This window comes from Haliotis rubra, unplaced genomic scaffold (genome assembly GCF_003918875.1).
Source record: "Haliotis rubra isolate DU_JTF1 unplaced genomic scaffold, ASM391887v1 Scf20, whole genome shotgun sequence".
In the NCBI taxonomy this organism is placed as follows: Eukaryota; Metazoa; Mollusca; class Gastropoda; order Lepetellida; family Haliotidae; genus Haliotis; species Haliotis rubra.
In genome coordinates, this window is record NW_025766003.1 from 2,613,102 (window position 1) to 2,634,998 (window position 21,897).

Sequence of the window (21,897 nt, forward strand, 5' to 3'; positions counted from 1 at the left end):
ACTTACTATCGGGATAAATTAAATAATAAAGGGCATAACTGAATGGCAAATCTAAACGTAACAGTTTCTGTAGTTTATTCAGAAGAGCAAACAGCAAAGCATTCACTCATTTCATAGTGCTGATAACTATGGTAGTATGACTTTAACAAGTGCCGTCTTTTAAGCATCAATAAAAGAGCACAATATCAGTAACTGGTGTAACCTCCACTCATGACCCTCCTCATCACCAGACGTCGAATTTGAAGTTGCGGGATTGCGTTCCATTCTTGTTCCAATACATCCAGATTTTCTCGGGTCCCATAATGTCGCAAACATGCTCTGTAGGATTGAGATCTGCACTTCCGGCGGGCCAAGGTAGTGTTGCTACCGCTTTCTGACGTACGAATTCACCATCTTGCACGTGTACGATGTGGCCTGGCATTGGCGTCCATAAAGATTGGTCGTGTGTCCAGGATAATCATCGAACTGTGGTACAAAAACCCTGGCTTGTATGTTAGTGATATAGCGTTGGCCATTCAGATGTTGTCTGATCGTCACACGATTATGTTCACAGTCATGTAAGAGGGATCTACACACGCTCAATTAACCATACTAAACGGTGCTTGCTCCAAGATATTCCATTCTCCCTATGCGGTATTTCTGAGGCGCTAAATACGAGCTCGGCCATCGGACTTGCGTCCAACCAGTGAACCCTTCCCCATGACGTCAAATTCCAGTGACGTTGAGCTTGATGCCAAGCTTGTCGCGCTGCATTGTGCTCTGGACATAACAACGCATATGGACCAACGGTCATTTGGGTTTACACCCGGCCGATTTTAGGTGATTTTGGACCGTTCTATTGGACGAACATGATCTTATCACATTTAGGCATGAATGTCAACAGCGTCAGGGCATCATTATACAGAAAAACGTTATATTATTTTACGTCGGAATAAACAGTCTGATCAGGAGATAGGGAAACGGAGACTTAGAATACCGACAGCATATAATAGGCTGCCTTAGTACTCGGGGGACGTTGAACGTTGCTGGGAGTCATTCGTAGAAGTAAATGCCATGTGTTGTCTACAATATGCAAATTCCCATGAAGAGACGAAAGTAGTTTATTCACATGCGAAATACACATTACATAAAACACCCGACAAAACATTAATTCGTGTAGCAATAAAATGTGAAGATATCACGAAATGAAATATATTTCAACCATCGAAATATATATGATCATCATGATTATACAAAAATATATAATCCATGAAGTATAAATGTACCATAGAACTGCCTTGTAAGTATTGACATAATGTGCTGACCTGTGAAGATCTGAATTACACCAACGAATAATGGAAAGTACAAGTGTTCTTTTATTCTTTTCCAGGTTTCTACACAAAGTATGTATTGCACTGTTGGTGAAATTCTGAAAATAAATAAAGGAACACTTGTACTCTCATGTGTTCCCTTATTCGTTTCTATGAGTATATTCTCCTTGAACACCATCCCCAAGTTACAGTTTGTTCAAGCTGAAATGTGTTCTATCCGGCGGGTCTCGTCAATGAAGACTGTTGATCCCTGCCTTTACCTTGCGGTACCTCGTCTGGCCTAATCTCACTGCAATTCTGTTAAACAGGAAGTAAAACACGTTAAAGTTACAACTGAATTCTTGAAAAACATGAAACATGCACCCGGTAGGGTAGGATACACTCACCTTTTCTCTACACCTGGTGTCGCGGCTAGTTAATAGTGATTCAAAGTGGTTGAGTTCAGTTTTACGCCGCACACAGCAATATTCCAGCTATTTGGCCGCGGACAGTAAATAACCGAGTCTGGACCAGACAATCCAGTGATCAACATCATGAGCATCGATCTACGCAATTGGGAACCGATGACATGTGTCAACCAAGCCAGCGAGCCTGACCACCCGATTCCTTTAGTCGCCTCTTACGGTAAGCATGGGCTATTGAAGATGAATTCTAACACTGATCTTCACGGGTAAAATAGTGATTCAAAACAAGCTATAAATGAGCTATAAGTAATCGAGTCTGAATCAAACAACTCAGACAGTGGAAGTGGAAGGACTGGACATTACGGACTGGACATTACGGCCGGGACGGAAGCGGACAGGTTAAGATGTGTGTTGTCGATGTCGGATCAAAACCCGGTTTGAGGTATGGCGGAATACTGCTGCTTTTGCGCTACTGACGAATCAGTGTCATATGAGGACAGACTCTGGCAGATATTGTGTCCAGTAATCTTAACTATTTCCCTTGCTTCCATTCGCTTTTCACTTAAAAAATATCAAAGATGCTTCCGAGATAGAAATCGCCCATGTCCGACATGTTTGTTTACGAACAAAAGGGTCAACGAGTCCATTGCATTCATACACGGTCAATCGGTCACTTTAATTAGCGGTCCTTAAACTGCCTTTAAGTATGGTTTTGATGATGAGCTCTCAGCCAATCAGAATCGAGTATCACACAATGTCATGCAAGAATTGGAATTCAATAAGCCGCATTCAATAATATTCCAGCTCTATGACGGCGATCTCAAAACAATTGAGTCTGGGCCAGACAATCCAGTGAGTGACACCATGGGCATCGCAATTGGGACAGATGACATGCATCAACCGAGTCAGGGAGCCTGACCACCCCGTCCCGTTAGTCGCATAAACACAAACACAAACACAAACATGTGTTGCCGAAGACCAATTCTAACCCAGATCTCCACAGGTACAAACTGTATTAACCAATAAATTCACGTTTCCATCTCACGTTGAGTAATTATCACTAGTAAGGAATACTTACTTTCTAGCAATGGCGGGGAAATACTGGAACAAGTAGCAGTAGGATAGTTCTGGGTTCCGAGACACCCACACTTCATCCAGACTGTTACTCATGGCGACAGCGATAAGATGGGCACATCGGTCTGTTGCCATCCTGTTTTCTGAAGATCTCATCTCCACACCAAGACCCTGTGATTACACAGATAAAGTACAAACCTTATATCGGGTGAGTAATATGTTCGTTCTATTCCATAAAGAATCGACGTCCATTCACCACGATCTCATCGGTTGTGTCACAAACTCCAAGTCTTCCGTTCTGTCTTAGCACATGTACATATCGGATAGTTGTCAGGAGTCCAATGTGTTTAGACAGATATAATTAAGCTTGGTGTCATTCGAATCGGTAAATGACAGTTCCTGGGTATTTCAATCACCCAAGACATTTCCCGGATTGAACAATCGTGTTTTGTAAAACACATGCTCTATTTCAAGCACACAGCGCATCTCAGGTAGATTAGGATGCTCGATTATATTTAAATATCAGTCCTTCTGCGGTTTCAGAGAAGTCCACAGAAGAACTAACTTGGTCTCCCAAAACGTATTAAAATTACATACATGGCATTCTGTCTGCAACAATATTCCATGCCGATACCGCCCATTATCAACCTAAGTATGGGAAACAGTCGGTTATATAATATTTAGCGTCTTAAGAAATTGCATCAATGACTCATGTTCATCATATTTCAGCGTACACACTTGGACAGAGTGACTATAGCGTTACAACGATCCTCACTTGTTTCTCTGTTACAGGTAGGATCACATTCTCTTACCACAGAGGTTACTTGTCGTATCTTCCTACGAACCGTGTTACATCGACTTAGATCCAACTAGACTAATACAAGCAAATGTGGGGCCACAAATATCCCTCCTCTGCTGGGCACTTGTGTTGATGTGACGCACAAGGCATTTAATGGCTAGCTCGTCCGTTGTCAATGGGGCCATGGAGATGATATTGAGTTCTGTCTAGAAAAAACGTTTGCGCATCGCGCAGGGGAAGAGGTTCTAGTTTTACCGAAGCATACGAAAAATACCGAGACCTTGCGAATGATCACTTTTGAAACAACGACGGTGATTGCACAACTTAATCTGATTGCAACCAATCACGAAACCTGAACACTCGCACCATGAAAGGGTCGTATTAGAACAGAGGTTCGTAGGAAGATATGACGAGGAACCTCTGTGGGAAGAGAATGCAAAGGGCCATGCAACAAGTAAACAAAAGAAAACAGATGTCCACATTAATAATAATAATGAGAATGTTTATAATGCACCTTTTCAGGCTCAAATCTCACAATCTGATCATTATTACACCGGATAACCTAAGCTGCCAGTTAGGTGCTAGAAGGTTATAGTCTCAAGAGTACAGTGAACAGAGGCAGTTTTGAAAAAACTCACTTGCCTAAGGTGAGACCACATGTATCACATGTGCTCCGTTGTGGGAGAGGACTGAAGTCCTAGAAAACGCCAGGACTCAAGCTGTCACACACGGTCACCCATCCAAAGACTCTCCGTGCCCAACGTTGCTTAACTTCAACTGATTTGTGGTAGCTTTTACATGTAGTACCATGCCCACGCCGTTCCCCTGGACCTACCTCGCTACGCTGCTCAGTAAAGGCCACCTTGAGAGCATCTGAGAAGACCGGACCCGGACAGACCATAGTAACCTTGATGTTATCGTCGTAACCCTCTATGCGTAGACTCTCGAACCAACCCTTGTGCAAATAGACAAAACAAACTATAGTTTGGAGATAAACTTCAGCTAATCTTCTTGTTTCTGAGGAAATGATGTCGACAGTGTGAAAATCAAAATATATGTGATGAGTGCAGCCCAATATTTTTAGATTGCAATATGACTAAATGCTAAGAAAGACGAATAAGCATTAAATATTGCTTCTGTGGTTGCCATATTGGAAATCCTGTTCGAACCGGCAAACAACGAACTAGTCACCAGCTTGGAACGATCTTAGATCCTGGCACTAGCATGGAACGTGCAGTGCACAGTCATCGTTTCCCATTTACAGTCAAGGTTCATGGATCCATAACAATTGCCGAACTAAATACGTACATGCAGAGCGTGTTTGGATCCACAATACGACCCGATCCCCGGAGCACCTGAACACGAAACAACAAGACAATCATGAAACGAAAATGAGTCAGTTGAGCTCAGAGAGAGAGAGAGAGAGGGATTTTACCAAATAATGTAATTAACGTTCTGCGATATTTTCAAGGTCTCAATTTCCGTTTTCACAATAAGTTAACAAGCCCACAATTGTCACTTTACCACTATGTCAGAATGTCTTATTTTCGGCCAAGCATGACAGAGTTCCCTGATAAACGGTAGCGATTCCAGGGATATATAGTACCGTATACTTGGAGTGTACGTAATGAGGTTGACTGCTTATCAACGTATCCAACGTCGTGGGATGTTGGTCAACCGTTCGCCTGACACAAGGTATTGATTTACTGTTAAGATGGTGGGCGATGAGGTAGCCTAGTGGTTAAAGCGTTCGCTCGTCACGTCGATGATCCGGGTTCGATCCCGCACATAGGTACAGTGTGTGAAGTCCATTTTTTTGTGCCCCCCGCCGTGCTTTTGCTGGAATGTTACTAAAAGAGACGTAAAACTAAACTCACTCATTCACTGAAATAGACTGCTGACTCCTGATTAAACCAACAAGAACACAATTTTTGTAACTACTTACCAAACTTGCCAGCAATGCTGGTAACGACAACCACCTGCCCCTGTTTCCGCTGCACCATTTGGGGCAGCACAAGCTTGGTGAGGGACAGCGGCCCCAGGGTGTTGAGCTCCAAACACTCCTTATCCACCTCCAGACTGGTCTTCATCCAGAGGGCTCGCTGGGACCGCCCAGCATTGTTCACCAAGCAATCAATCTAGAACGGCACACGTGAAGATCCGGGTTAGAATTGATCTTCAGTAACCCATGCTTGTCGTAAAAGGCAACTAACGGGATCGGGTGGTCAGGCTCCCTGACTTGGTTGACACATGTCATAGTATCAATTGCGTAGATCGATGCTCATGCTCATGCTGTTGATCACTAGATTGTCTGGTCTAGACTCGAGTATTTACAGACCGCGGCCATATACATTGAATATTGCTGAGTGCGGCGTAAACCTAAACTCACTCACTCAATCAATCAATCTACAACGGCGTAGAGAGGGGATGTTTAATTCAGAAACTCCAGATGTTTGAAGGGCTGGTCGGGTAGTAATATAAGGGTAATGCTATTTTAGAGGGCATTATCGTTTGCAGAAGCCCGAGGTCTTCCATGAAAAAGACAGAGGGCTTCTGCAAATGATAATGCCCTCAAAAATAGCATTACCGTTATTATTGCTAAAATAGATGGAATTTGTGTTGAAAGGAAAAAGGCAACAATGAAGGAATTTGACTGTAAGTTTACCCAAATCAACTTCTGACGGGGTCGACTGCCCGAATGCAATTACGTCATCGAACAATTCAAGTGACGTCACAACAGAAAGTGACGATATTCGACCTTGGCCTTTGACAAGACCATAGCCTGCAACATGTCAAACTATGTCAGTGTTCGGTTTTGGTCCTTCAACAGCCTTAATAGTGCGATTGTTAAGGTTAGCACCAACAAGAAAGCCAATATTACCGCTATTTAAAGCGGGAATTCGGGTTGCTTTGACTTGTTTGACCCAGAATATCTGCCAGTCGAAAGCCAATTAATGTCGAATGAACCGTAAGCCCACGCACCCACTATGACGTCACTTGACAACAGAACTGATAGTGGCCCGTCGTTAAGGTTGAGCGGTCCGATATCATTTGCAGCGGCCCGCAAATTTCTGATAATGGGAGGGCCGTTTCATGATAATTCCATGTATTTTAGCTATAATTCCATGTATTTTAGCTATTATTATAATATACAGCATCAACCTGACTAAGTACAGACATGACTGTGTTGGCTTGATGGAGCGCAATTATAGCTTGAAAATATTTTGTCATCCTGAATGTTTGATTTTCTTGAAAGCTACGGACAGTAATTGAAAAAAGCAAGAAATAAACAGACAGATATCACAATCAGCGTTAACTGGGAACAAGAAGAGATGATTTTTTTGGTGTGCATTTCCAAACACATGAACTAAAATTCGAACCTGTGTGACGACATTGTTTCTTTGATGATCTCGTAACTAAATCCCCTGAGCAACTATTGTGGACATTTCGTTCAATATTTTGAAAATCAGAACATTCGCGTTCATAGTGTTCCAGTTTAAGCAAACTAAACAAAATAAGAAATACCTTTTTATTGGTATATATTGTAATTGGGTAATTGTTTTCTTGTTGAACAAATAAGGTAATGACATGAAGGCTGGTTGAACATGGTCTAGGCAACCGACGTGAAACATTTAGTCAGAACGTCGCGCAGAGGTTCCTGTGAGTTTCACCGATTTGGACAGGGGGGCAGCAAAATCTCTCCATTATTCCAACCCAGGTTGGCGTGGGTGGAAACTGGGCTGTTATAGTCAGTTAACCCTTGTGATTGGGGAAGATCCTGATCCACCATGAGGGTTGCCTGGTGAAGATCCTAATCCACCGCCTCAGAACATCATAGAAATGAGAGGACGTTTGACACTGACCTGTTTGAAGTGCTGGATGACAGTATCCACCGCCTGCTGGTGAGTGTCTCTTTGGACCAGGTCGACGGGAACAACCAGAATGTCCTCGCTTTGGACACCACCATACCGAGCTGAAACACGGTACAGAGTAACTGAGGAAACATACGACAAGACATTTTACCTTTGGTTAATAACTCATTGCAGCGCAGATAGACCCCCGATATAACAATATATAGAACACAGTTGATTTGTGAGGATGACCAGGTATACGGAAAGAAATTGTGTAGACTGACATTTTCTTATTACACGTTTTAAAGATAATATTCATTCAGATAGCACATTTGTTAACTATTATGTGTGAAGCTTATATCTGGTGTCCCTCGCCGTCACATATAAACGGATTTGAGAGTGTCTTCGTTTGCTGACTGATAAAAATGAAGCTGCAGCTCAGAATTGTGTGTAGATATTCAACTCTGTCTGTTTCAAACGATATCACAACGCGAGTAAGGTTCGAGTTACGCTGTTGTTTATCTTTTTTGCCAGGTGCACCAAAAATGTCATCATACATTGTACCCATTTGGTGAATCAAACCCGACCCTTAGGCGTGAAGATCGGACAACTTATCTACTTAGTTCCCGTCTGCCCTTCGTATACAGGGGCGATAGGGGTAGCCTAGTGGTTAAAACGTTCGCTCGTCACGCCGTAGACCCGGGTTCGTTTTCATTCATGGGTACACGTTTAAAACAAAACGTGGCGTGAAACTGTATTCATTCCCTCAATCGATATAAAGCGACAGTTTTGACGTTACACGTCACTGTTACCTAGACAGGTCTTCTTGACCCTGTTGAGTTCGTCTTCCCGCCTAGCTGACAGGATCAGACGACATCCGGCCGCTGCGAGCCTGTACGCGAGTCCTTCACCTATACCGCTGGAGGCGCCCGTCACCCACACGACCTTCCCCCTTCAGGCGCTCTGGGCACAGGAAAAATATTATATTGCACTCAGTCTGATATATTTGAGCTTTCTGTTTGTCCCCCTTTCAATTACGTGACACCCTGCTTATTCGGTTTCTGAATAATTTGAAACAAAGTGTTTTACACTGGGAATTATGGAAACTGACGGATATATGACGGGAGCGGAAGACTCCGACTGACTATTGTTACTGTTCCCTTATAAAGTGTATTGAGAAATCCTATTTTTCTGATCAAGTGGTTTTTTAAAATATTCAAAATATTTAATCTAAATATGGTTTTATAGTATTAGGTGATGTGAATATTTCACTTACATGGCAACCTGCACAGACGTTTGTAGCTGCTCGTACAAATCTGGACTTTAGCTAGTGTCTTAGAGTCCACGCCGCTGTTTATTACATAGACCCGACTCAGATACAGTAAGCTGACTCTGAACTGGCCTGTCAGGCAGGACAAGAAGAAGTAAACGTCTTTGGTATGGTCCCCCAAGGGATCGAGAACCAAGCTTCCGCCCTCTATCCTGGAGGTCACGGAGACCACTCACTCACTCATTCACTCACTCACTCACTCACTCACTCTGTTGTATCATTAACTGAATACTTGCATGCCTCACCCGGGGACCGTCCAAACATTTCTGCCCATTGCAGCGTGAGGTCACAGTCGGCGAAGAAGAGTCGGAGGACCTGAACGACGACGACAGTGACAACTGCGGACACCAGCAACTCCAGAAACATCCCGGTCAGTTGTTTATCAGATAAGAAGGGTTAATCTTCATCAGAAGAAAAGGTGAAAGGTTACTTCTGAAACAAGGTCTGTACACGGCGATATACGATAAGCGCGCTTTCGATGTGAAATTAAGTAGTATAATATTAATCATTCTGATTTTATATCAGTGATGGTAATTTTACAGTTTTAGTTCGTCATGAATATTTATATCTAATTTTGTTGTATGTTTCAAAGATCAATTCTCACAAATTCGATCAGGATTCATTCAAATGCTATCTGTTGAAGATAATAACATATATTTATCCGTCACTACGATCACAGAAGCGGTGTTCCCTCAATCACCAAGACCCGTGAAGATCTTCAGTAACACATGCTGATCGGGATCGGGTGGTCAGACTCGCTGACTTGGTTGACACATGTCACCGTATCCAAATTGCGTATTACGTACAATGCTCATGCTGTTGATCACTGGATTGTCTGGTCCAGACTCTATAATTTACATGCAGCCACCATATAGCTGGAATATTGCTGAGCGCGGCGTTTAACAACAACAAAGCAAACCCCAATCGTCAAAATCATCAATCGTTATATGAAGAATATTTTAGCGGTGCTTCAATCAATATTTGTCGGTTTACAATGAAAGCTTCCTGCTTCCCTTGTAAAACGCGTACACTATATGACCTGGACGAATATACACCTACGAGTTACGTCTGCTTTCCTGGATAGTTATACTTCTACAACCTCCTCGCCGATTCGTGTTGAAAACTGAGAAATCACCGCACACACAGCAAAGACGCACACACATTCCAAATGTATAGACATGTGACTTTGATTACCTCCCTTTGAAAACAAAAGGGAGCTAATCGCTGGTGATTTTTTGTAAACTGGTTTCACGTTTTGTTCGCGAAGCAAGCTTAGCGCTTTTAGACAATCAAACAGGGATCAAATATTAATTCTTGTGAGAACATTTAATTCACAAGCCTCCATATTGTCAGCTGTGTGTTTTCTTGTTGTCTTCTCTTCTAAGGACAATCGTACAGTACAATTACGTGTTATAACGGCATTAAGCCCTTACCTTAATATACTCCCCATCAAAAGTGTAGACTCACTAGTGTAAATGTAGCCACTTACTTCAGTCAGCTCATCTGAAGTAGATTTTGCAAAATATTCTATACAGTTTAAGGGTACTGTTTACACGTGAACTAATGTATTGTAAAACAAATTCGTAAAGTTGAACAGATTATTGTCATGAGTTCAATAAATGATGAAACTTGGCGAATTCTTAACAGAACCTTACACCAAAACGCAGCTGTTCACATGCACGATATTAGCACATACTTTCCAGCTATTTAATGCACGTTGCGAAGAGGTTGAAACGGTTCTGATGTCAGCAATAGAAAGTGTCCAGAAAAGAAATAAGCACATGAAAATTGCGGATTCTAGTGAAGGGGGGCTGGGAAACTGAGATATTATGTTGCTAATGATCTCGCTGGTGATTCTGTGTGTTTGCTATTGAATTCTCTTAGAATTCTCAATAAGCAATTTACACGTGAGTTATCACTTCTTCTGTTACAAAACAGTGGTCTATAGTGACAGTAGAAATATTACGTTTGGATCACCAATGTTTTCCACAATTTAAAAACAAACGGCAGTCATACTTGACTGATGCAACACAACACTTAATTTATAGGCCCGGTTGTTCAAAACTCGGTTATCTTTTAACCAGCCGTTAAGTACATTTAACCGACCGTTAACTAATAACAGAGGGTTATCTTGTTGTTCAAAACTCTGTTAACTTTAAACAGGTTGTTAACGTGACGTAAATGTAAAACACACCTAAGGACCGCCGCTAACTTTTTAACAGTGTGGTTAACTCGCAAATGGCGTTCATGGCTAACACTGCTTTCATGAGGCCAGTTCAGCAAAGAAAGGATAGGGTGTATCGTGGACTGGACTTCGATACTGGAAATTATTCTGACGAAGAGTTACATACGAAACTGTAACTATGCACTTCATAGGAACTAAAATACATGTTGTACAAGAACATGATGCCTACGTTTCATCTTTTAACACTTGTGTAAAGGTTTATATATGTTTTACTACACTAAATGTGTGAATTTCTTCTGTAAATATTATTCAAACAAACACTTTCAAAGAATCAAACACGTACACCCTATACCCACGTATGATATGATATTGAACAAGACTAAATGTAGATAATTAAATTAGTTTCATGAAAAAATATCCGAATGATTACATTATGATACTGAAAGTGTAATCGGCGGGATATGGTGATTGTGTATACTCTTATTCTACCGACCTTCACCTCAGAGAAATTGCCAAATATGTACAACAATGTTGACGTATGACATCACTACCGTTGAGATTTCTTAAAAATGGCGGCTGACATGGGTTTTGCGAGGACCCTTCCCTTGATTCAGGGATCGTTTGTACATAAATATGAGATGTAAGTAATCAGAATGATTCTGACTATCTGTGTATTGTTACATGTTTTTATCGTTTTCATTTTAAGAAAGAGAAGAAGCGGCCAGAAATGCCGATTATTACCGTTGTCGTTCTGCGTGATTTTGCGTCAGTCATGGCGTCACGCTGCACAGAAACTTGACAGTTTCGTATAAACACATCACATTCCTGTATTGCATCTATTTTTAATTTCCTATTTCTTGCTACTATGCTCTTTCCATGCAAATGGGTGTCTGAAAATTTGAGAAAATGCTACACAGTATAAAGTCTGAAATTTTCTTTGTTTACATTTCAAACAGGTGTTGTCTTTCGAGCACAGCATTTGTTTCCACCCCAATATCTTTCGTTTCAGTTTATCTAGACACTTGGTATTGGTGACAAAGACCAGTTGTAATTAGATTCTAAAATGTATGAGGAATTCAGTAGGGCTGGGACGAGTAGGAAAAAATGGAATCGAGTACCCGCATGTACTTACCCGAATCGGAATCGAGTACCCGGAAATGTAAGAAATACATTCGGGTCAACCTCTGAATATTCAATCACGATTTGACAGAGACTATTATAGAAAACTTGAAAAAGTGGTAATAAGACATTAAAACTGACCTCAAGCTATTTAATTTACGTCTGTTTAACCAATATAGAGAGTAACACCATTACTTACACTCCTCGTTATAACAACGAACGTTTCGTTCCTGCTGCTACTGTAACTTAACTACTCACTGCACATGCACAGATAAATTACAGTCATTAAAACTATGCTCCATTAATCGGACAATACCAATGATGTAAAAACCCGTGAATTTCCGGGTTAGAATATTTATCTTCAGTAACCCATGCTTGTCGTAAGAGGCGACTAACGGGATCGGGTGGTCAGACTCGCTAACTTGGTTGACACATGTCATCGTATCCCAGTTGCGCACATCGATGCTCATATTGTTGATCACTGGATTGTCTGGTCCAGACTCGATTATTTACAGAGCGCCGCCATATAGCTGGAATATTTTTGAGTGCGGCGTAAAATATTTAGGTAGATATAATACTAACCTATGAAATTAAACACAAATCACTCACTCACTCACTGTGTGGTTGTTGAATGATAGTAGGGCTTCACTTTAAGTGTTTGTTACGTCAAAAGACGAAAAACTCTATTCTAGACATAGCTATTGTCTGCCCTTTTCATTGAGGCTCATTACAGAGCTTGTCTGCCTCCATTACAGAGCTTTCCGGGTACCCGATTCCTAGAAATAGGACTCGATTCCAGCTGTACCCGACCCGGATTCGAGTACCGTAGTACCCGTCCCAGCCTTAGAATTCAGTGATGCATTTGTCGCCGCTGAATATGAAATATATGTGATGTAATTGGCGTCTCAATACCGGCCTTCGCGAAACGTTGTGAGTTGTGAGTGATATGCAGGCCTACTTCGTAGTCACTTTGATTAAATTTTATATTTGAATATCGAAACCCTTTTGTCACAGCGAACACAACACTATCTCTTGTCATTTTACACGATAATGTTTGGAATTTTAAACTTATTTTATAACAATATCTGAATGCTAATGTTATACACTGATGTATTTTATATAAGGAATACAATGGCACAATAGTATTTCTCTGCCGAATCGTTGCAGCGTTCTATAATACACTTATGAAATATAATACATGTTTTCCGTCCTTGAAGAAATTGAAAAGAACTATCTATGCATTTTCTATAGTCACTTGTGTCACTGTGTGAATTGAACTAAAATTGAACTAAATGAAGGTTCATCTGATTAATGAGTATCGAGGAAATTATGTTCATCTATAAATTAGACGCAGCTTCATGTTTTTCAAGACATCTTTCCGGAATATGCGTCTGTGAAGGCGTTCAGATAATGACGATATTGCACAGTTTTATTCATGAGATTCCTGTCAACAGTAAGGTCGAATAATAGATCGATTAAATTCAGCAGTGTTGGCCCTGGGGCCTATAGTACAATTACAGTTTGATTACTTGCACGTGGTGCTAGTAACATATTAAGTTTCTATTGGCATTGAATGCATATTTCAGATAAAAGCTAATGGTATTATTGTCACAACATCTATATTGTTTGATGTTAAAAGATTTGGCAATGTGTGTTCATACATTACAATTTTTGACAGACTTGGCAAATAATTAATAAATGATATTGATAGCATCTTAATGACTTGGCCATACAGTCATGACAATTTAAGGAGTGAAAAGTGAGCGATAGGTCTTGTGGGAATTCAAAGATTCATTAAGACTGTAGCCGTCTAAGCGTAACTCCTGTGTGTAATATTTGTAAATATTCTATCCACTGAAAACATGCTTCTACTATTAATATTACATGTATTTTCATGGATTCATCATATTTTATCTATAGCTGTGCTATAGTTTCTCATTAAAATGTCTTTTCTGTTGTCGGAATTGAAGTAAGTCCCACACAGAGCTGGGATCATATGTCTTTGAAATATATATGCAAACGTCTGGAACCTTGTGTTCCAATACAAGCGTTCGTAGCGCTACGACATTCGCATGCCTATGATAAACTATAGAGTTGGTCTCAACCATTGACTGGATTACATTCTCATCGTCAGCAGAGAAATTTCGACTTCTCTTTTTCCTTGGGGTGCAGGCGACATTTCGCGATTCCATTTTGGTAATCCGTAAGTAAACAGAAAACGGAATTGTGGGATATATGAAAGCTAACCAGTGACGTTAACCACACTATTAAACTTTGACGGCGACGTTAGCTAACGGCATGACTAACCATGTTTTGAACAACGCATATTTAACGTTCGGTTACCTAACGGCCGGTTAAGGATTTAACCGGCCGTTAGACAAGAGTTAACCGGCGGTTAAGATAACCGAGTTATTGAACAACCGGGCCCAGGTTGTTTATTCAGATGCGAGTGATGTTGGATTTGCAGGCTATAGTGTTAACGGAGATTGTGTACCTAGTTGTGGTCAGTGGTCAAGTGAAGAGGCTAGGCTCAGTTCAACTTGGAGAGAGCTCAAAGCTTTGCAACTGGTGTTTGAAAGTTTGATTTCAAAGTTAAGTCATCAACACGTGAAGTGGCTCACTGATAATCAGAACGTTGTTGACATTATAACAAAGGGGAGCATGAAGGAACATCTACAGTCCATTGCTCTGAGGATTTTCGATTTGTGCCTGAAGTATAGCGTTGAGTTAGAGGTTCAGTGGATTCCCCGTTGTGCTAACCAAAAAGCTGATTTTTTTAGTCGGTTGCCTGATAGTGATGACTGGGGTGTTTCTCAGGAGGTTTTCCATTAAGTAGATGCCACCTGGGGACCCCATCATGTGGATAGATTTGCTTCTTACTACAATACGAAGTTGGAGTGTTTCAATTCTAATTTCAGCAATCCTGGGAGTCAAGCGGTAGATTGTTTCACTGTCAACTGGAAAGGAACTATGAGCTGGATCGTCCCGCCTATAGGTTTGATTCCTAGAGTTATCAAGCATTTGAGGGAATGTCGTGCAGCTGGTACTTTAGTGGTTCCCGAGTGGCATTCTGCGTGTTTCTGGCCGTTGATATGTGCTAAAAAAGTGTTCATTCCACAGATCAAAGATTGGATGTATCTTCCCACAGTTAAGGAAGCGTACACAGCCTATAGGATACAAGAGGGTTTGTTCGGCCAGAAGGATTTAGATTTTAATATGCTTGCTCTGTTGATTGATTTTCGTTAATTTATGTTATATGTGTTTACAGAGGTTTTCCATCATGTGTACAGGGACGAGAAAGTGTTAGAGCATTGGCTGATGATATCCCATGGGTGTTATATCAAGCTAGAGCTTACAAACAGAAAGTATCAGTACGGGTTTGCTGCCTGGAAAAGGTGGGCGATATGTAATGAGATTTCTTGTGATTTACCTGTATCGCCGTTGCATTGTGCATTATATCTTGTATCAGTAATTCAACAAAGTGAAACTCTTTCACCTGTGTTGACAGCTTTTTACAGCTTGCGTCATGCGCATTCAAGTGTAAGGTTTGTGAGCCCCACTGAGTATGGTTTAGTCAAGAATGTCATGGAAGCAGCTAAGAGAAAGCTGGCTAAAGCTGTAGTTAAGAAAGAACCTATCGCGGTAGCTATTCTTGAACACTTGTATGATGATAAAATACAAGGAGCTGGATTTAACCTGAGCTTAGATTACTTTCTATGTGTTTATTGGCATATGCAGGATTTTTGCAATCAGCTGAGTTATTGTATATATCACGTTCTGTTGTTTTATTTTGTCAATCTCATATGCTTGTTTTCATTGAAAAATCAAAGACTGACATTTACAGAGATGGTGCATGGTTCGTGACAGGAAGAAATTTTTTTTTTTTTATTATTGTGTCACATGCTAATATGCGGTACATAATGACACGATTAAAACGTTTACATAGCATCCGGCCATTTGTCTTATGAGACACATATCACAGTAAAACATCTAAGGAAAAATAAAAATGTATATTGCACAAACACAATCATCACAATTCCTGCACACATAAGTACATTCATGCATGCGTCAAACTCACTCACCCTTATAGGTCGCACACATAATAATAATAACAAGTACATTTATAATGCGCCAAATACAGACACAAAGTGTATGCTCATAGCGCTACATGAGAGATTCAGACATCACCAGGTTAAGAGATTGCGACTAGAAATGATTAGAGTCTACCGAACTGAGTGAAGAGAAATGTTTTGAGACTGTCTTTGAACATGTGGAGAGTAAGGATCCCTTTAAGATGACCTGGGAGTTTATTCCAGAGAGTGGTGGCATTGTAAGTAAATGATCTCTGACCAAATCGTCTCAGACGTGGGGTTGGAACAGAGAAGAGATGTTGTCGGGCAGATCGGAGGACTCTAGATGGGTGGTAGACTTGTGTAAGTTCTGACAGGTAGGAAGGTGCTGACTGGTGGTAACACTGATAGGCCAGTGCAAGCACTTTATACTGAACATGTGCATCAACAGGTAGCCAGTGCAGTTACATCGGTATGGGCGTGATGTGCACAGATTTCTGTGATCGTGTAACTATCCTTGCGGCAGAATTCTGAATGCGCTGAAGCCTGGACATCTGTTCTTTGGTGATGTTACATGAAAGACTACTACAGTAGTCCAACTTGGATAGCACTAAATTCGCAGGCATATTGGCAGTATCAGTAGACAACAGGTCCAGTAGCTTGTTTACAACGTTATCTTGATATGGCTGCTATTGATTCTGATTCGGATCAGTACATATTAAGAGGTGTGACAAAATGTGCTTCTGGATATATCCTCAGGAAAGGAAATGTTCCTATATCATATACAAGTTTAAGAGAGATATTCATTGATGCTTTACGGTCTGATGTTGATAACATAAAACTATTTGGTTTGCATAGCTTGCGTAGCGGTGGAGCAACGGCGTCTGCAAATAACAGATTACCAGATCGAATGCTTAAACGTCAAGGACGATGGAGAAGCGAAAAAGCTAAAGACGGGTATATTAAAGATAGTTTGGAGCAGAGGATGAAAGTTTCACTTTCTCTTGGCCTATGACTTTCTTTGCATATCTCACCAGTCACAAGCGTATTCCAGTAAACTGTGTTGTGTTGTGATGTGGAACGAGGGGATTAGGAGAAATGAAATTTACAACGTTTGAAGTATGAATAAGTGGGAAATTGCCTTCTCCTAGCGGTATGTATCTACTGTCACGTGACTGGCGATTCCGCCAGGTGGCGTTGATTAAAGGTATATATAAGGTTGGTTATTTTAAATTAATTATTACATCAAGACCAACAGTTCACAATTTATAAGTGAAAGGATTTCACCAATTGGCCTTAGCTCCCTTTTACTGATAGTGAGAAGCGTTCACTAATTAGAACAGACCATAGTCCCACATCCACAGTCCAGTGACCTCCTAATCTCTTATCAAAACATTCAAATGTGGGGGAAGTGAGGTTAAACCGGTGAATTTAAATTCGCTCTCTCGCTTGTGCAAACAAGACCGTGCATCTTTAAGGTTCTATTATGTGTATCATATATCGTGTAAAATGGTCTATGTGTGACTGTTTCAGGTTATCAATTTGGTCTGGTGGATCGTGGGGGTGAAGATGAACAAATATAAGTAAGCTGTATGCTTCATGTTTGTTCATTGGCCTGGAAAGTCATTATAATATTGCATCTGTTCTCTATGAAGGTTTTGGCTTGCAAGCCATTATAACACTGTATTGTTTGGCTGCAAGCCATTAGAATATTGCACATTTCTGTATGAAATGTATATCTGAAAGCTATGGACTGGCAAGCCATTATAATACTGTATTTTTTGGTATGTTTTGGGGCTGGCAAGCTATTAGAATATTGCGTCTTCCTATATCACATATATATGTAAAGCTGTAGGTTGTATTCAGCTGGCCTGGTAAGCCATTATATTATTGCACATTCCCGTGTGAAGGAAACTTGTAAAATATGTTGATTGAATATTGCTAGGGTGGTAGGCCATTAAAATCTGCGTGTGTCATTATATATTTTTCAATCACAATCTTAATTTAGTTCAAGTTGTGATGTTTTTTATTCCAGTGTTCTGTACACTGTATATTGTATATCCATACAAGATTGATTATTTTGTACTGTAAGCCCTCCAGTATAATGCTATTACAGGCGATTATGCTTGTCGTAAGAGGCGACTAACGGGATCGGGTGGTCAGGCTCGCTGGCTTGGTTGACCATGTCATCGGTTCCCAGTTGAGCAGATCGATGCTCATGCTGTTGATCACTGGATTGTCTCGTCCAGACTCGATTATTTACAGACCGCCGCCATATAGCTGGAATATTGCTGAGTGCGGCGTAAATCTAAACTTACTCACTCACTCATCCACTACGCCCCTGCTCACCCACTTCAGCCCTCCTCATCCGCTACGCGCCCACTTATATACTACACCCTAATCACCCAACGCAGCCCTCCTCATCCACTTCACCCTTACTCAAACCACTTCAGCCCCCCCTCATCCGCTACGCCTCTACTCACCCACTTCAGCCCTCCTCATCCGCTACGCCCCTACTCACTCACTTCAGCCCTCCTCATCCACTTCACCTAATCAACCACTTCAGTCCTCCTCATCCACTACCCGTATATCCAACCGTAGACTAAGGCTTAGTCTCTGAATATATATAACTTTGATAGTAACAAACAAGCCCATTTAAATTGAAAAGGAGCCCTAGAGAGACCAGAGATTCAGAACCTGGGGAAATCTAGACTTGCTTCGTTTAGGGCATTAGCACTACAGGGAAGGCTAGGCTGTAGGGAAAATAATGTGGTTCAGGGACTGTGAGACAGACTAATCCAACCGCTACATCCCTACTCACCACTACAGCCCTAGCTCCTCACCTACTACGCCAGTACACGCCAGCTACAGCCCTCCTCATCCACTTCTCCCCAATTCATCAGCTACAGTCCTAACTGTCAATTACACCCGCTCGCTATATCTCACCCATTCACCTGTTTCACCCACATATATCGACCCATCACATACCTACTCAACCATTACGCTCCCACTCATTAACCTCGCCCTTATACCACCAACATTCAGAAGTCATTCTTCCATGTATACGGACGAGCCCCGCCATACCGCCGTACGTGATGCCATCTCTGACCATGATTCCCTCTGCTCTAATGAACACACAAACATGTACATTATTTAACACGTGAAGCTGGTTCATATCGACCGACGCACAGTCCAGTGTGGACTTCACCGATCACGCTGGTAATTGATTCTTCTCATTGTCAGCCAAGAAGCTTGCACATCACACGGGCATTCGTTGATGCTCAGGCAATATGTCTGCCTTAATTTGATTTCGTTTCGAGATAATAGAATATCACATTCAGATAAGGACATCTGTGGTAATGAAAGTGCAGCAGAATGTTACTGAGAGCATGTACACATCGGAGAATAGGGGAAAAGATGACAACAAAAGATTTCTTCTGTGAATGTTGGGGCGGCGAGGTAACCTAGTTGTTAAAGCGTTCGCTCGTCACGCCGAAGTCGCGGGTTCGATTCCAAACAACGCATCCTTAACTACTCGCCTCTTTCCGTGACCTACAAGAAGACTCTTAACCCATCCAGGCATACAACAGAAAACTTTCCCATTGTGCAGAAAAACGCAGAAAAGCCCACATTAATCGTGGAAATAGCAACATAAACACATTACCTCGCTACTGAAACAGTAAAAACGGCAACGAAAAACTATGAAACTGCAACATTAATATATCAACGAACCATGCGCATTACGATCCGGGCTTCTTTCCAATTTCCGAGCAACCGTGAATAGCCTGGCGTGGAAAAAATATTAAATATGTCGAAATAATTGCTGTCAATCGTTCCATACGAAGGGAAAGTAAACTAAACAAGTGTGCACACAAATATCATGATGATAAATGCCAAATAACACAACAGAAGTACTTTAAAAGGAATGTAACTTTTGTCCAAGCTGGAAAATGTCAACATGCGGTCGAGACTTCCTCTTGCATGTGCACATGCGCAAAATCGAAGTTGCGGGCTCCCCGTTTTATGATGCAGTGTTAGCGATTTAAAGTTGCCGTTTTTACTGTTTCAGTATTATGTTTATGTTGCTATTTCCACGATTAATGTGGGCTTTTCTGCGTTTTTCTGCACAGTGGGAAAGGTTTCTTTGGCAGGCCTGCCATCGTACGCCATTATTGCCAAGAATTGTGGCAAACCAATCAAATCGAGCGTAGTAAACGCATTCCGAAGCATGAAAATGGCGGCAACGTTGAACTTTGAAACTTCGCTAACTATGCAAAGTACAATTTAAACATAAACTTGAGCTTAAGGATCAGCTACTTTCAACAATAAAGCATACTTACAAAGGGAATGACTGTATAGTTCTTTTGTCCACGGGATATAGCTATAGGATATTCTTGATGTAGCCATGTTTGGAAATTCAGAGTTATCTTTCCTTGGTACTAGTACAAGACTATTTTCATCTCTGTGCCCGCTTGCGCTTATTAGGGCCTAGTCGTAAACATGGCCACGAGAGGGGTACGAGACGCCATCCGGCTTGCCGGAATGACATGAGTAGTTACGAATGCCCACATGGGTACAATGCGTGAAGCCCATATCTGTGTCCCGCGCCGTGATATTGCTGGAATATTGCTAAAAGCGGAGTAAAGCCCAATTCAATCGCTCACTCTTTGAACGTTCTGCTCACATTGAGGTAAAATGGCGGTAATGACCGGCGAGTCCTTAATTCACGGACACTTTGCCATGGAAACCTCTTGACCGAAGGAAACTGAAACTTGACACATTCATTGATTCAAAATTAGACTAAAATATTAAGAAAATATTCTGCAAGCTTCTGCAACCATATGGCCTATAAAGATGGGATAAGAACTTCATTTTAGCTCTGAATTCAAGGGCATAGTCAGTGTTTCCCTTCAAAGGTTGTCAATGATTAAACGATTTTCAACGTCTCCTTGGTATCTTGATTGTACGGATGTTGGTCAAAACTGTTAAAAATGTTATTACTTCTTTCAGGAACTGCTGCCTCAACAGTTTTGAAACCTTCAATATTTGAATATTTATGATGGCATACTGCTGTAGATATGAGGTCCAAATAGTCTAAAAATTAATTATTTTATTAACAAATGTTATTTTTCTAGCGTCTTTTACGCTCAAGATTATGATATTTGCCATATGAGGATAATGCATCTGGAATTTCTTTATAGTAGATTCACATACGACACCATAAAAGATCTTTTGTAGATACTCTCCCTTTGGGGCAATTGGATCCTAATACTAGTAATATATGTTCTATATCTGTATATTACTGGCAAACAAGCACAAATTGAGCACCGTCCTGACAATTGACCCGTATGAGCATGTATGAGTGCCGCTCACTGGCGCATGCCGTTGTGAGCGAAGAGGCCCAGGTTGTCCGCGATCAAGTGTAGTGCTACACCGACCACGTGAGAGTCTTATGAGCAAGGTGTCAATTTAATCGTCATGTATTGCACGTGTATAGCCTACATCTGCCCCACCATTCACAAACCAAATGGGTTTGCTCATTGCCTTGCACCGCATACTTCTCGTTAACGCGTTCTCTGCGCCGGTCCAACATATTCTTGTTTGCCAGTATAGTCCTAGGCCAAATGTTAGAAAAGTCCCTATCTTTTAGGATCTCTCGGCAGCAGTAAAGGCGTTATCCAGTAATTGGTATGACAACTCCCACCCTCCAGAGATTCTTGTCAATGTGGAACTAGACACAGAATGTATCAGGTTA

General features: G+C 41.3%; 1 protein-coding gene across 1 annotated transcript; it reads right to left on the reverse strand.

Moving 5' to 3' along the window:
- Positions 1–1,084: 1,084 nt before the first annotated feature.
- Positions 1,085–9,961, reverse strand: LOC124275600 (dehydrogenase/reductase SDR family member 7-like). The gene is made up of 9 exons (XM_046711194.1): positions 9,828–9,961; positions 9,001–9,169; positions 8,251–8,390; positions 7,451–7,560; positions 5,533–5,725; positions 4,896–4,942; positions 4,423–4,542; positions 2,793–2,959; positions 1,085–1,607 (listed from the first exon to the last, which is right to left on the reverse strand). Exons 2-9 carry the CDS (start codon positions 9,132–9,134, stop codon positions 1,541–1,543), a joined length of 978 nt encoding a protein of 325 aa, XP_046567150.1. The 5' UTR covers positions 9,135–9,169; positions 9,828–9,961; the 3' UTR covers positions 1,085–1,540.
- Between the last annotated feature and the right edge of the window lie 11,936 nt (positions 9,962–21,897).